We start from the raw sequence: 12,809 nt of genomic DNA, 5'->3' as shown, positions 1-12,809 counted from the left end.
CAACATTCTCATCTCTTCCCTCATCCTGAGACCCCTATGAGCACCACCACAATCAGTCACTGTTTTGAGTTAGAGGAAGAAATTTTTGGTGAGGAAGAAAACGTAAAATTTTTGATGAGGAAGACAATGTTAAAAAAAGCCAGTGAAGTATATAGTTGGAAGCTCAAGGAACACACAACTTGAAAGAAAGGAAGTTTGCAGCTTGCCAAGCTGCCAGTTTAATGTAGCAGCAGCACAAAGAGATGGAAGTGCCACTGAAAAGTTTCTGTGAGACACAGGCTCTGCCAGACCAACACAAAAAATGCAGTTAGGAGCAAAGTATGACTGAGCCATGGGGACAGGAACACTCAGAGCTCAATGCACACAACTCCTGATGATCCCACCTGTCAGCACTGCCCAGGGAGCTGACAAAGCAAAGGGCTCCTCTAACACCAATCACACACACAACACACACACAAAGCAAAGCCACAGCTCCTCCCTGCTCCTCCTGTCTCTGCCTTCATCAGCTGTCAGGTTTTGGAGAAAAATCTTTTGATTGTGCTGTTTTCTGCTCAACTCACCCCTTCCAGCAAACACCCTGATTAAAGGTCTCCTTTCTGAATAAACATTTCATTTATTATGTGCAACAAGAGGGATTGCTGTAATGTGCTTGGCAGATGGTGGTTAAAGCATCAGCCTAGAAACCATAATTGAGTCTGAAGCAATGTAATTTTGACAGAGACAGCTCAGAAATCAGGCCCCTGGCTCAGGATGCCTTCTCAGTTTCCTTATGTTGCAATCAGTAATACTTAGACATGAATTACATTCAGTTATTTCTCCCAAGAGTGTATTTTTAAAGTGACCTTGGTAGGGAAAGGGAAGTAATGGAAGACAGACGCTCCCAAAAATAGCATAAAATCATTCATTAAGGCCATAAAGTACTACAGTCCATGCTAAAGCACTGCCATTAATAGGAACAGAATCATTTAATAATATATTTTGTATTAGCTTCACATCCAGTCACTGAAACATCCCCTATACTGGCATGAAACCCCTATAGAATATTGACATTCCCTAGCAGCTGTCTCATCTCGCAGCATAAAGTTATAAAATTATTGAAAAATTGAATGCTTCTGTTCATGTGAAACAGAAATTATCTAAAGTTCAATAATAATCAAGGAATCATCTAATTTTTGCAATATTGGGATCAGAAGTAAAAACATTTTAAAGAAATTCATCTATAAAGACAATGACATCTTAAAGGAGCTGTTAAATAAAAATAAGCTTAAAGTGATTAATATTTTAATATTTTATTCATTAATTACTATTTTAATAAAACTAACAAACGCATTTGGCTACTCAACATTCCTTCCACCACTAGAGGGAGATCAGATTCCTTCACACGGGCAAAAAAAAAAAAAAAAGACCAAAAAATAAAAAAAGTTCAAATATTCAAATCAGGGACATTTTAAATTATAAGAAACTAACTGAAATGCATAACCAAAGAATTATTGTGTCTAGTCTTGTTCCTAAACTCTGGCCACACACCTCCCCAGCCAGATGGAACTCGTTAGCTTTGTTGTGTTTGTTAAGTGCATGAGCAGGGCTGCAGCAAAGCTGGGAGCATCAGATGCCAGAGCTGCTCCATTATAGAGTTACTTCATCCTCTGGCTGCTTCTCCAGCCAGAACATGAATCATCTCAAGTCCTTCCACTTCCTGCTTTACCATTTTTAATGTTTTGCTACACTCTGCCTCAAAAAAACCCCAATTCCTGATGTAATACTAGCCCAGAATTGTGTCTTTCATCTCACACAACCCCTTGGATAATGTGTGAAAGAGGAGGAAATGAGGATTTTCCATCCCAAATCCCCACAGAACTCAGAAGAGCAGCTCTTCTTGCTAGGAGGGAAATGTGTGGTGCTGCCATCACCCTAAATACATTCACACCCTAAAACTGTCCTGACGTGGCTGATGTTGTTTATCAGTCACCAAAAAATCCTTTTACTTCTCTTCCTTGAGTCATTTAGTTCTCTAAATTACTAAGATATTACTATTTTGAGCTGCAAAATCCAGTGTATGAATGCCAAGGGCAATCCCCTCCCAGCCTGCACTCCACAAAACTCAAAACCATAAGAAATTCTGGTTTGTGGCTCATTCGGCAGTTACTGGAAATCTTTACCTGTATAAGGCAAAATCCTCTTCTGTGAAGATGTCTTGAATTTTGTCCCCAAAGTACCTGAAAAGTTAAACAACAGTCTAAAAGAGGAGCTGCTGAATCATACTGAGCAATAACAAGAAAACTCCTTACCCTCAATCAAAAAGTGAGGACAAAATAAAAAAAAAATCTTACAAATGCTTCTGAGCATGATGTCCAAAAAAGATCAAATGCTAAAAGATTAAAGGATTGAAATGCTGCAAGTGGTAATGGCATTCCTCAGGCATTAAAAAAATCCCCTCCCACATCATGAAATAAGCACATGGATTCAAGTTTTTAATGGTTCAGGCTATTTGATTTCTTCCACCGCTGAATAAACTAAACTATAACTGTGAAAAAATACTATGATTAACCAGTGCAAGAACATAAAAATAAAGATAATGGCAGCTTTCAAAGTGCCCAGTTCAATAAAAGATCCTTTTTCATGCCAGGAAAGCTCTTTAAGTGGACATGGAAACTGTGGTGGATGCAGCCAAGTTCCATAATTTCTCCTCACTAATCCCAGCCCAGGGCTGGAGACACTGCAAGAGGCAGTGGGCAGGGAAGGGATGGGATGACAGCAGGCAGGAAGCCACAGCCTCATTTTACCTGTACAGATTAACAAAATGCTTCCCCAGGGAAAGAGCTCCAGAGTGCAGGTCCAGAATTGATGCCTGGAAAAGGAAACAAAGAAGGAAAAATGAGCATGAAAAGGTTTTAGCATTATTTAACTGTGACCTTTAATAACTGTCCCAAGTTGCCTCTCACTTTCCACAGCCTCCCAAGTAAAAGCAGCTTCCAGCTTTGGGTTCACAATACAACATTTATTTTACAACTAGAAACCTCCCTCAGATCCCTGCAGAGATTATTAAGGTATTATAAAAAAAAGCACAGGACTGCAAATTCTGAGATGCAGATCTGACAAGGAATTGCCAGCCTCCCCCATGGGCTCAGGGTAAATCACTCTGCTCCAGGATCCCTTCTTGAAGACATTTCCACACACATTTTCCAGTATTTGTGTGCTCAAGTAGCAGCACTAATATTTATCTTGCCCTGCATTTGTTATTAAAACTTCTCTTTCACCATGAGATCCTGTATACTTCTCATATTTAATACAGACATTAAAAAGTCTCTTTAAAAGTACAATTAGAATTCCAAGGCTTGCTAGGACCAAACTTTCTTTTCCTCAATTTCTAAGCTGCTATAAAAGAAAACCACATAGTGAAAACAAAAATTCAATCCATTTCTTCATCCAATTCAAGCCAAACTCTTCTGCTGAGCTCCCAACAAGCTGCAAAGATTAATGTCACAGACATATTTCATGAACAATCCTTTCCTTAGGATTTTTTCTCCTGAGAAGCTGGGAGGCCTCAGGAACAAAATGTAAACAATGATTGTCTGCTGCTGTGGAATGCAACAGGTGCATCTGTGATTGGTCTCATGTGGTTGTTTCTAATTAATGACCAATCACAGTCAGCTGGCTTGGACTCTCTGGTCAGCCACAAGATTTTATTATCATTCCTTCCTATTCTATTCTTAGCTAGCCTTCTGATGAAATCCTTTCTTCTATTCTTTTAGTATAGTTTTAATATAATATATATAATAAAATAATAAATCAGCCTTCTGAAACATGGAGTCAGATTCTTGTCTCTTCCTTCTTCCTGGGACCCCTGTGAGCACCACCACAGATTAATATTCAGATTTGCCAGAAGAGAGGATTCTAAAATGTTTCTCTAAATTGAATAAAGTACACTTTTGTATATGCCCCTTTCAGTCCACAAAACACATGCTCTGCATCAGTTCTAAAATATTTAAAATTAGAACTTATAGAAGTCTTTTTGTTATTTATACTGGAAATATCAAAGAGCACCAGTTAATTAACCTGACTGGCACTGAAGTAATGACAGCTCTGATGTCAATATCTGGGCACTCATCTTGGAATTTGCCATTGTTTGGGTGCACCACAAACCATTCACATCATTCTGACAAAATCCCAGCAGTAATAACACTGGTGACAGGGGAACACACTCATCACAGTCCCTTAGAAAATCTCTGCAGCCTCAATTGCTCTGTGCAGGGCAACCCTACTCACTCTTATTAGAAAAGATAAAAAGAACTTTTTTTTAAACAAACTTACACAAATAACCTTATTTACCCCTTGAAAAATACATAAAGTAGCAAGTTACTGGAGTGGACACAGCATGAGCTTTTCAGATCTGCCCTTCCCACTGCTCTCCAAAAGCTCCAGAGCACTGTTCAGGAAACAATCTCACTCTCAGGCAAGAGCAGCTCTTGTATCAAGCTTTACTCAAGCTTCAGAAACAAAATACTTTCATCTGTTTGTTTCTGGTTCTGTACAAAAATCCAAGCCACAGCTAAAAGAAGTAAAACTGCTCCTGTGTCGCTTCAGAGATATGTTTGTGACCATATTAAAGTAGATTATAGGAAGTAGCACAACACAGCTGAGAAGATTAATTTAATTTAAAAACAAATTGCCTTTCTAACTCTTTCCACATGCTTCTCTTACACATTTCTTCTCACTCCCCAAGCTCCAGTTGGAAGAAGTGGACTGGACTGAAGTGTTCACACCAGCAGAGATGATGTGCAGAAATATCAGTGAGGGAAGAATTACAAAATCACAGAAGGTTGAAAAGGTTAATATCATTATCTATACAAAGAAGAAAAAAGCTGAGGCAAACATCAAGAAAACGAATTCAATTCCCATTCTGTGAATAAGGAACAGAATATAAAACTTCTTTAGTACAAAAATTCTTTACAGAGACAGATGTAGAAGGGAAAGCAGCTTGCTGGTGGAGAAAATGTTCCTGTTTGGATTCTGCAGGAGGTTAAACCAGATTACCATGGCCCCTCTAGCTTCACTCTGTGTGCCTCTGCATAAATAAATATAAACCCAGGAAAAGAAAAGTCACAAAGGAAGATAAGAAAGCTCAGCACGACAACTGGGGCGTGACCCCAGGGAGGCTTCAATAATTCAGATGTTTGTCAAGACTTCCTCAACATAAAAAGGTGGAATAGGAAACAAGTTTTGGTGCTGTGCTCCAGTACTCCAGGGAAGGGCAGCAAACAAAGGGAGGAGAGAATAAACAAAGTCACAAACTGCAAGTTTACACCTTTAAATGAATAAATTATATCTAAACACACAGACACAAACCCACTTCTGAGAATTCAAAATGTAACAACTATGACAGGCAAAAAAAAACCCAGACATGCTGCTTACAAAGGGCTTAAGAGGAAACACCAGGCAATGAAAATGCAGCCTGAATCCCAACAGAAACCTGCCCAAGTTTTATTTTGACTAGCAAAAAGTGGCTAAAGTAAGAATTAAAAATCATTAAACAGCAGCAGTAACTTTGAGATATTTTAAAGGAAGAATTAGTCTTACAGCAGACATAACTGGACAGAATCATCCAAACACTCAAGAAATTTAAAGCAACAAGCCAGACCTACTCCAGGGGGCTGGAAGCTTGGGAGCACACAGATGTGGATGGGGTAAGGATTGAAATATTCTTTATGCTCTGTGGTAAGAGACTGGAAAAGATGAAAGGCTCCAACAAAGACAGACATTTCCATCTAAAACCCATCAGCAAACACCCAGCAGGATGCAGTGGTATCTGAGAGAGCCAGGAGAGCACTGCCAGGAAAAGATTTGCACCATGACACCAGGAATAGATATGGGCTGGAACATGGGGAAAGGAAGAGGAAAAAGGCAGGACAGGAATAAAAGAAACTGGGCAAGGAGAGTGTATTTAAAATCATATTAAAATATTATTTAAAATATATTCAAAATACTACTTAAAATATGTTAGAAATATTAGAAAGTGGGTAAGGAGAGTTTATTTAAAATAATATTAAAAATATTATTTGAAATATAGTCAAGATATTAGAAACTGGGTAGGAAGAGTGTATTTAAAATAGTATTAAAAATGTGATTTAAAATATATTTAAAAATATTAGAAACTGGGTAAGGAGAGTGTATTTAAAATCATATTAAAATATTATTTAAAATATATTCAAAATACTATTTAAAATATATTTAAAATATTAGAAACTGGGTAAGGAGAATTTATTTTAAAAATATTATTTCAAATATGGTAAAAATATTAGAAACTGGGTAAGGAGATTGTATTTAAAATAATATTAAAATATTATTTTAAATAAAATATTAGAAACTGGGTAAGGAGAATGTATTTTAAATCCTATTAAAATATTATTTCAAATATGGTAAAAATATTAGAAACTGGGTAAGGAGAGTATATTTAAAATAGTATTTAAAATATTATTTTAAATATATTCAGAATATTAGAAACTGGGTAGGGAGAATGTATTTAAAATAGTATTAAAAATGTGATTTAAAATACATTAAAAATATTTAAAATGTAGTAAAAATATTAGAAACTGGGTAAGGAGAATGTATTTTAAATCCTATTAAAAACATTATTTCAAATATAGCAAAAATATTAGAAACTGGGTAAGGAGAGTATATTTAAAATAGTATTTAAAATATTATTTTAAATATATTCAGAATATTAGAAACTGGGTAGGGAGAGTGTATTTAAAATAGTATTAAAAATGTGATTTAAAATACATTAAAAATATTTAAAATGTAGTAAAAATATTAGAAACTAGGTAAGGAAAGTGTATTTAAAATGATATTCAAAATATTATTTAAAATGTATTAAGAATATTAGAAACTGTGTAGGGAGAGTGTATTTAAAATCATTTCAATTATTATTTAAAATACATTCAAAATATTAGAAACTGGGTAAGGAGAGTGTATTTAATATCCTATTAAAATCATATTTTCCTGAATCTGATTTTTCCCTGTGAGAGTGTTAGCGTTCAAAAACACATAATCACAGAGTGATTATATGTGGTGCTTTTTATTAAGAGCTCTGGGAATCGGGGTGTATTCAACCCAAATCTGACTCCGACCATACATCCGAAATGATCATGGTTTATACTCTGTCGTTACATAACTTTCATGTTAATTATTAAACTTATATTGTTCTATTGTATACATCAATTTAGCCCCTCTCTGAATTTCCAACATAGTTTCTCACTATTCTTCTTATGGTTATATAATAATTACATTTAATTACTAAACAATCATCACATCTAACAATTATATAATTTGTCACACTGCTTACGCAGGTGCAGTTGATCTGGGAAAGCACAAAGCCTAACATTTTAGATTCTATCTTTAACTTTTTCCAGGGTTCCACTATCAAGAGCAGTGAGGCCCCGGCACAGATGCCCAGAGCAGCCCCTGGACCCTGGCAGTGCCCAAGGCCAGGCTGGGACAGGGGGAGGTGTCCCTGCCATGGCAGGGGTGGCACTGGGTGGGATTTCAGCTCCCTCCCAGCCCAAACCATTCCATGACTCTCCCAATTTCCCAGAAGCACTGCTCAGCTCTTGTTTCCAACATCTTTCAGTTTTTACCCATTTATCCATCAATACAACATTACATTTTCTTCATGATCCTTTCCCTGAGGATTAAGAACTTCCTCACATTTCCAGATGATGAGACATGTGAGAAGGCTTGGCTCAGAGCCCACACCTCTCCACAGACATCAGATTTTTAACAGATTTATTTTATTGCTGTGAGAGAGAAGCAGCTTCCCCTCCCTCTCATTTACCTCCCCTTAAAAAAAAAAAAAAAAAGGACAAAATGAAGTTTCCCAAGTAACAGAGGTATCTCTTGCTTTGTATTTTTTACACATTCACAAGGACAATAAATTCTTATTTTTGAAACCCTTCTTTTTTTGCTAATAAAAGCCCTCATTCAGCAGAGGCCCACAGGAGTGGCTCTGTTTACAAATACTCATTAAACAGTTCCTGTTCACACACAAAAACATTCTGAGAACAAAGATGGGGGAAACAAATTAATATGAATGTGCTCATTAAAGAGAAGTGGGATTCTTTCAAAATATTTTCTTTTAAAAAATATTATTCCAAGGACTACTTAAGACATTACATGGGTTTTTTGTCTCTGTAAAACCAATCTTTACATTGCTGTGAACCACTGGAATTTACTTTCAGAAGAGAAACTTTTACAGTTCTACTATAGCAACTCTTTCCAGATGAAGACAAAACCAGTTCAAGAGAGGTGCTAGAAATAATTAAATACAAGGAAATGTATTCTGTATTACAAAGTCAAGAGTTACAGAAGTAATAATGAGAATTAATAATGAGAATTAATAATGAGAATTAATAATGAGAATTAATAATGAGAATTAGCAGAAGTAATAATGAGAAATAACTTTACAAATCAGTTATTTTCCAAGTCTGAACAGATGGAAAGAATCTCCATCTCCTCACCTCAGCCCCCAAAAAATGCACTTATAATCTTGCCTTGGCAGTAAAAGAATGTAGAAAATAACAGGACACTGCTCACCCCTCCATCAGATCCTCCCAAGGACAGTCCCCTCTCTGCTATTCTGCAGGCAAAACAATAATCTCACATGAGAACTGGAGTTTTATTAATTTGTCCTTTAATGTCCTTATTTACACCATGTAACTGCCCAGAGAGTGGGATTTGATGCTTCAGGTAGAACCCAACTGAGTTAACAGCAGCTTCAATGTTTTGGAAACTGAACTTTCCAAAACTGAACTTTCAGTTTTGGAAACTGAACTTTTCCATGAAAATGAAGGATTTGAGTTGCAGAATATTTCTGAGCTTGCAGCTCCCTTCCACAAATCCCAAAAACACCCTAAAACCAGACCCTTCCCAGAGGACTGCTGGGGTTTACCCAGACAGACACACAGCTGCAATAAGGCTCACACTGTTCTGTTCTGCATTTAAAACAAGTGAAAATCCTTTAAAACTTATTTGATTCATTTTCCTTTCTCTCTGTGAAGTGCTCGTGCCCCTCAGAGCCAGGCAGATTCTGTGTGAAAGAACTGCCCCCACTACAGTAAAAATGGAAAATGGCTTTAGTCACAAAAATTTCAGTTTTTAATCAGTCTAACCCATCCTGCTCCGCCCCTCCTACCCCTCAGATTGGCACACTGTCATTGAAATCAGTGCTTTTAAAAGTTGGAGCTAAAAGAAGAATTACCTACGAATTCTTTCAGCTTCTTCCCTTGTGATGACAGCATCTGTCACACCTCTTCCACACTTCCTAGGAGTGCAACCTGCAACAAAGAGGAGGAAAAGAACCCATTGAAACCACTTCAGCCACCTGAAGGGCAGGTTTTTAAATGAGGCTTTGCAAAAAAAGTCTTTCTTGAAGTCTCTCTTGAAGCACACAGCTTGGATATATAAGATTTTAAAAGCCTCCTAAAATTCACTGCTAAGAAATCTAACATTGAATTTTAAAAGCTCCTGGGAATAACAAGTCAGCAGCAGGAGTTCCAGGTGGAGAATATATGAAAGTTCTTGTAAGTCTGGTTGACAACAATCTTCAGGCAAGAAAAAGAAGAAATAAAATCAGTTCTGAGCCACCAGAGACCTTGGGATGTTACATTTGGCACTTTTCTGAGGAAGATCCATTCAGAGATGTAAAGCCCCAGGAGAGAGGCGCTGAGTGTGGTTTCTCAGTGCTCCTGAACTGTCACTTCAAGGATCATTTACTCATCAGAACACAACATTCCTGGAAAGAAATCCATCAATTCACCCATGGAGGACAAAAGCATCACTGTGCTCTGATCAAAGGCAGCTCATAACAATCACCAGGCAGATGGGAGAAGTTTTGCCAGGAATTTTGCAGGAATTTTCATTTCCTATTACTGGATATACCCCAGGTGGGCTGCAGGGACAGCTGATTTTCAAGAGAGAAGAGTAAACTCAAAGGAGAAATTCAATACTCCAGGACAAACCTGGCTACTGAGAGCTTCCTTTCTACAACATTCTGCAAAGATTTCTGATTTCACACAAGATTTGCTCCTTTTTCAGCTGCAAATATCCATGCTTGGCAAAACCACAGGGTTACCTCAGGCAATTGTTACAGGTCTGGGGTCTCTGACAGAGAGCTGGAAGCAGGAGGTGATCAGAAAGCAACAGCACAAACTCTCACAAATGGACAAAAACCTCCCAAAAAACAGAAAAATGTGGTCCAGCATAAAGCCAGTCAGGTACCAACAGTGCAGCACAAACAGTGGGTGAATGCTCAGGAAAAATCAGAAGTCTGTACGAAAATGATTTCAGCAGTAAGAAAAATCAGAATAGTCTATCTGAAAATGATTTCAGCAGGAATAAAAATCAGAATAGTCTGTAAGAAAATGGTTTCAGCAGTAAGAAAAGTGTCCTCTCTGTCTCAGAGACCACGGCACGTGTGAGCAAGGCATACCTGGAAAATCTCAGGAGAAATTCAGATTAGGACTGCAGGTACCTGGTAGCTTCCACAAATTTGTGCCCAGTAGACACAAAACCATCCCTTTATCTCAGTTATAACTCTTTATTTCAGTTCCTCTCAAAGGACTCAGAACAAAGAGATTTTCAGAGCTGTTTTATTTCCCCAGCTGCCAGTAACTCAAGATGAGCTTGGTTTGTTGAGTATCTCTAGAAAAAACATTATTTTTTTGAGAAGTATGACATAAGGTAACCTGGTATGCCATTTTGCTCTTAATTTTCATTAAAGTTTATATTCTGAAAGAATTAATGGTTACAATTCCCCTCTTGCAAAACAGAGTTTCCAACTTAGCCCGTAGGAGCAGAATTGTCTGTGCTTGCTGAGATATTAATTGTTCTTGCTTGTTTTTTAAACATTGTTATGGTGTCCAGAGAAATTGTAAAAAGTGGGTGCTATAGAGTAAATATTTTTTAGAGTAAAAAATATTATAGAGTAATATATAGAGTATAAAGTATAGAGTAAATATAAATATTTTTTCCTATAAATATTTTTATATATAGAGTAAATAAATATAGAGTAAATATTTTTTCCTCCTCTTGTGAAAAAAGAGGAGGAAAAAATGGCATGGTTTGAAACCTTGATCTGATCTGATCTGGTCCCTTGTCTGATAAGGCACCAACAGCTCTGGCTACCAGGTAAATCAAGGTAAAGAGAAACATACCAAAATATGTAAAACACGAGTAAAACACGAGTAAAACACGAGTAAAACACGAGTAAAACACGAGTAAAACACGAGTAAAACACTGCCACTGGGCCCTGCTCCCATTCAGCACAAAACCCAGAATTTTCTTTGGTATGAAGTTTATTTACAGGCAGGGAATAAATCCTGCTCTGACAGCAGCTACCAAATCACTTGAAGCAAACTGGAAGCTCAGTTGCACCAGGTTCAGCTGGAAGCAGGGACAGGTGCATAAATAAAAAGCTCATTTTAGCTGTGGAAACTTCACAGCTGAGCATCAGCCACCGAGTGGTGACAGGAATGTGCCTCCTCCTGACACACAGCCCACAGCTGAGGGTGCCAAACCAGGCCAAAGACTGAGAATGAGGAGCTATTGAGTGACACAAACCTATTTCCAAGTGCCTGAAGCTGCTGAGCTGATCCATAATCCACATTTTCTGCCTAGCTGGGCTGTGGGGAACGCACAAAACTCCTCCACAGCTCATCACCACCCTCTCGTGGGAAAATGATCACAGCTCAGCTTTAATTAATCAAGTAACAGCTGGATCCTCAAAAGCACAGTCACAACAAAAAGTAAAATAAAATAAAAATAAAATAAACTAAAATACCCCATAAATAAAAACCCAAATCAATCACAGAACTTAAGCAGCAGCACCAAGCAAACACCGAATTAGAAAGGTGAGTCAATTATCCCCATACAAAGCCAAAAGGTGAGACCTCACCCTGAATTCAGCACTTGCTGTGCTCCCCAGACACCCCCAAAAATAAAGAATACATTCATTCCTGTTGCTGGAGAGATGTGCTTCAAATTCCTGCCTTCCTTACAGTGAAAAGAATAGGATGAAAAAGAAGGAATAAAAAGAAAACAATGAAAAGCATAACTGGTGGGGTGGCCCAGACCACAAGCTCAGAAAAATTGCTTTTGCAAACCTGGGAAGGGAAGAGTAAAGTTATGTTGGTTTGGGGGGTTTCTTTTGGTAAGAAAACACTGCAGATGCAGAATCCAGAGACTTTTAGCCCCAGTTCAGTTATAACCAAATCACCAGCTGCAGTTTTCTCTGGCCTTGCACTATACAAATTCACCCAGCAGCAGTTTCCCCTTACTGTAACTATGAAAAACTAACACAGAACACCTATTCTCATGTTAAAAAAAAACCAAAACATTACCTTACCAAGACAATTTTTTGTTGGTAGCTTCCTGACATCAGTTTTCTTGGCCTAAATAACATTTGAGATGAATCCTCAAAAAAAAGATGCTACAGTAGCAGCACTGAGGAAAAACTATATAACCTCAGACTCCACATAAAATTTTCTTTTATGTTCTAAGTCTTTTTGACCAACAGCACCTGAAGAACATGGGGCTGCCAAGTGTCAAACACTTTCTATCAGAACTAGCACAGGAGAAAGAAGGACCTCCAAACATCATCTGGCTCAGCTTTTTGTGGTGCAGAGAGCCTGGATAAGATTATCCAGCACAGTGCTCAGCCACATCCTGGAAACCCTCAGCCAGAGGAGGTTGTTCCAGTGACTGAGTGTTCTGTCTGTAATTTCTTTTTATATCAAGATGAAATCTTGCCTAACGCA

At 37.7% G+C, this 12,809-nt stretch overlaps 1 protein-coding gene across 1 annotated transcript in view; it reads right to left on the bottom strand.

The window, feature by feature from the left end:
• OGFOD3 (2-oxoglutarate and iron dependent oxygenase domain containing 3) overlaps positions 1-12,809 on the bottom strand; it is a 36,802-nt gene that overhangs the window by 22,070 nt on the left and 1,923 nt on the right. The window contains exons 3-6 of the mRNA XM_058038858.1: positions 9,254-9,329; positions 8,590-8,632; positions 2,784-2,848; positions 2,160-2,216 (exon numbers count right to left, since the gene is read on the bottom strand). Coding sequence (XP_057894841.1) covers positions 2,160-2,216; positions 2,784-2,848; positions 8,590-8,632; positions 9,254-9,329 — 241 coding nt within the window. The remainder of the gene's footprint in view (positions 1-2,159; positions 2,217-2,783; positions 2,849-8,589; positions 8,633-9,253; positions 9,330-12,809) is intronic.

This window comes from Melospiza georgiana, chromosome 21, assembly GCF_028018845.1.
Source record: "Melospiza georgiana isolate bMelGeo1 chromosome 21, bMelGeo1.pri, whole genome shotgun sequence".
Taxonomy (NCBI): Eukaryota; Metazoa; Chordata; class Aves; order Passeriformes; family Passerellidae; genus Melospiza; species Melospiza georgiana.
The sequence above is the reverse complement of the archived record's forward strand: the minus strand, read 5'-3'. Positions and strand labels throughout refer to the sequence as shown.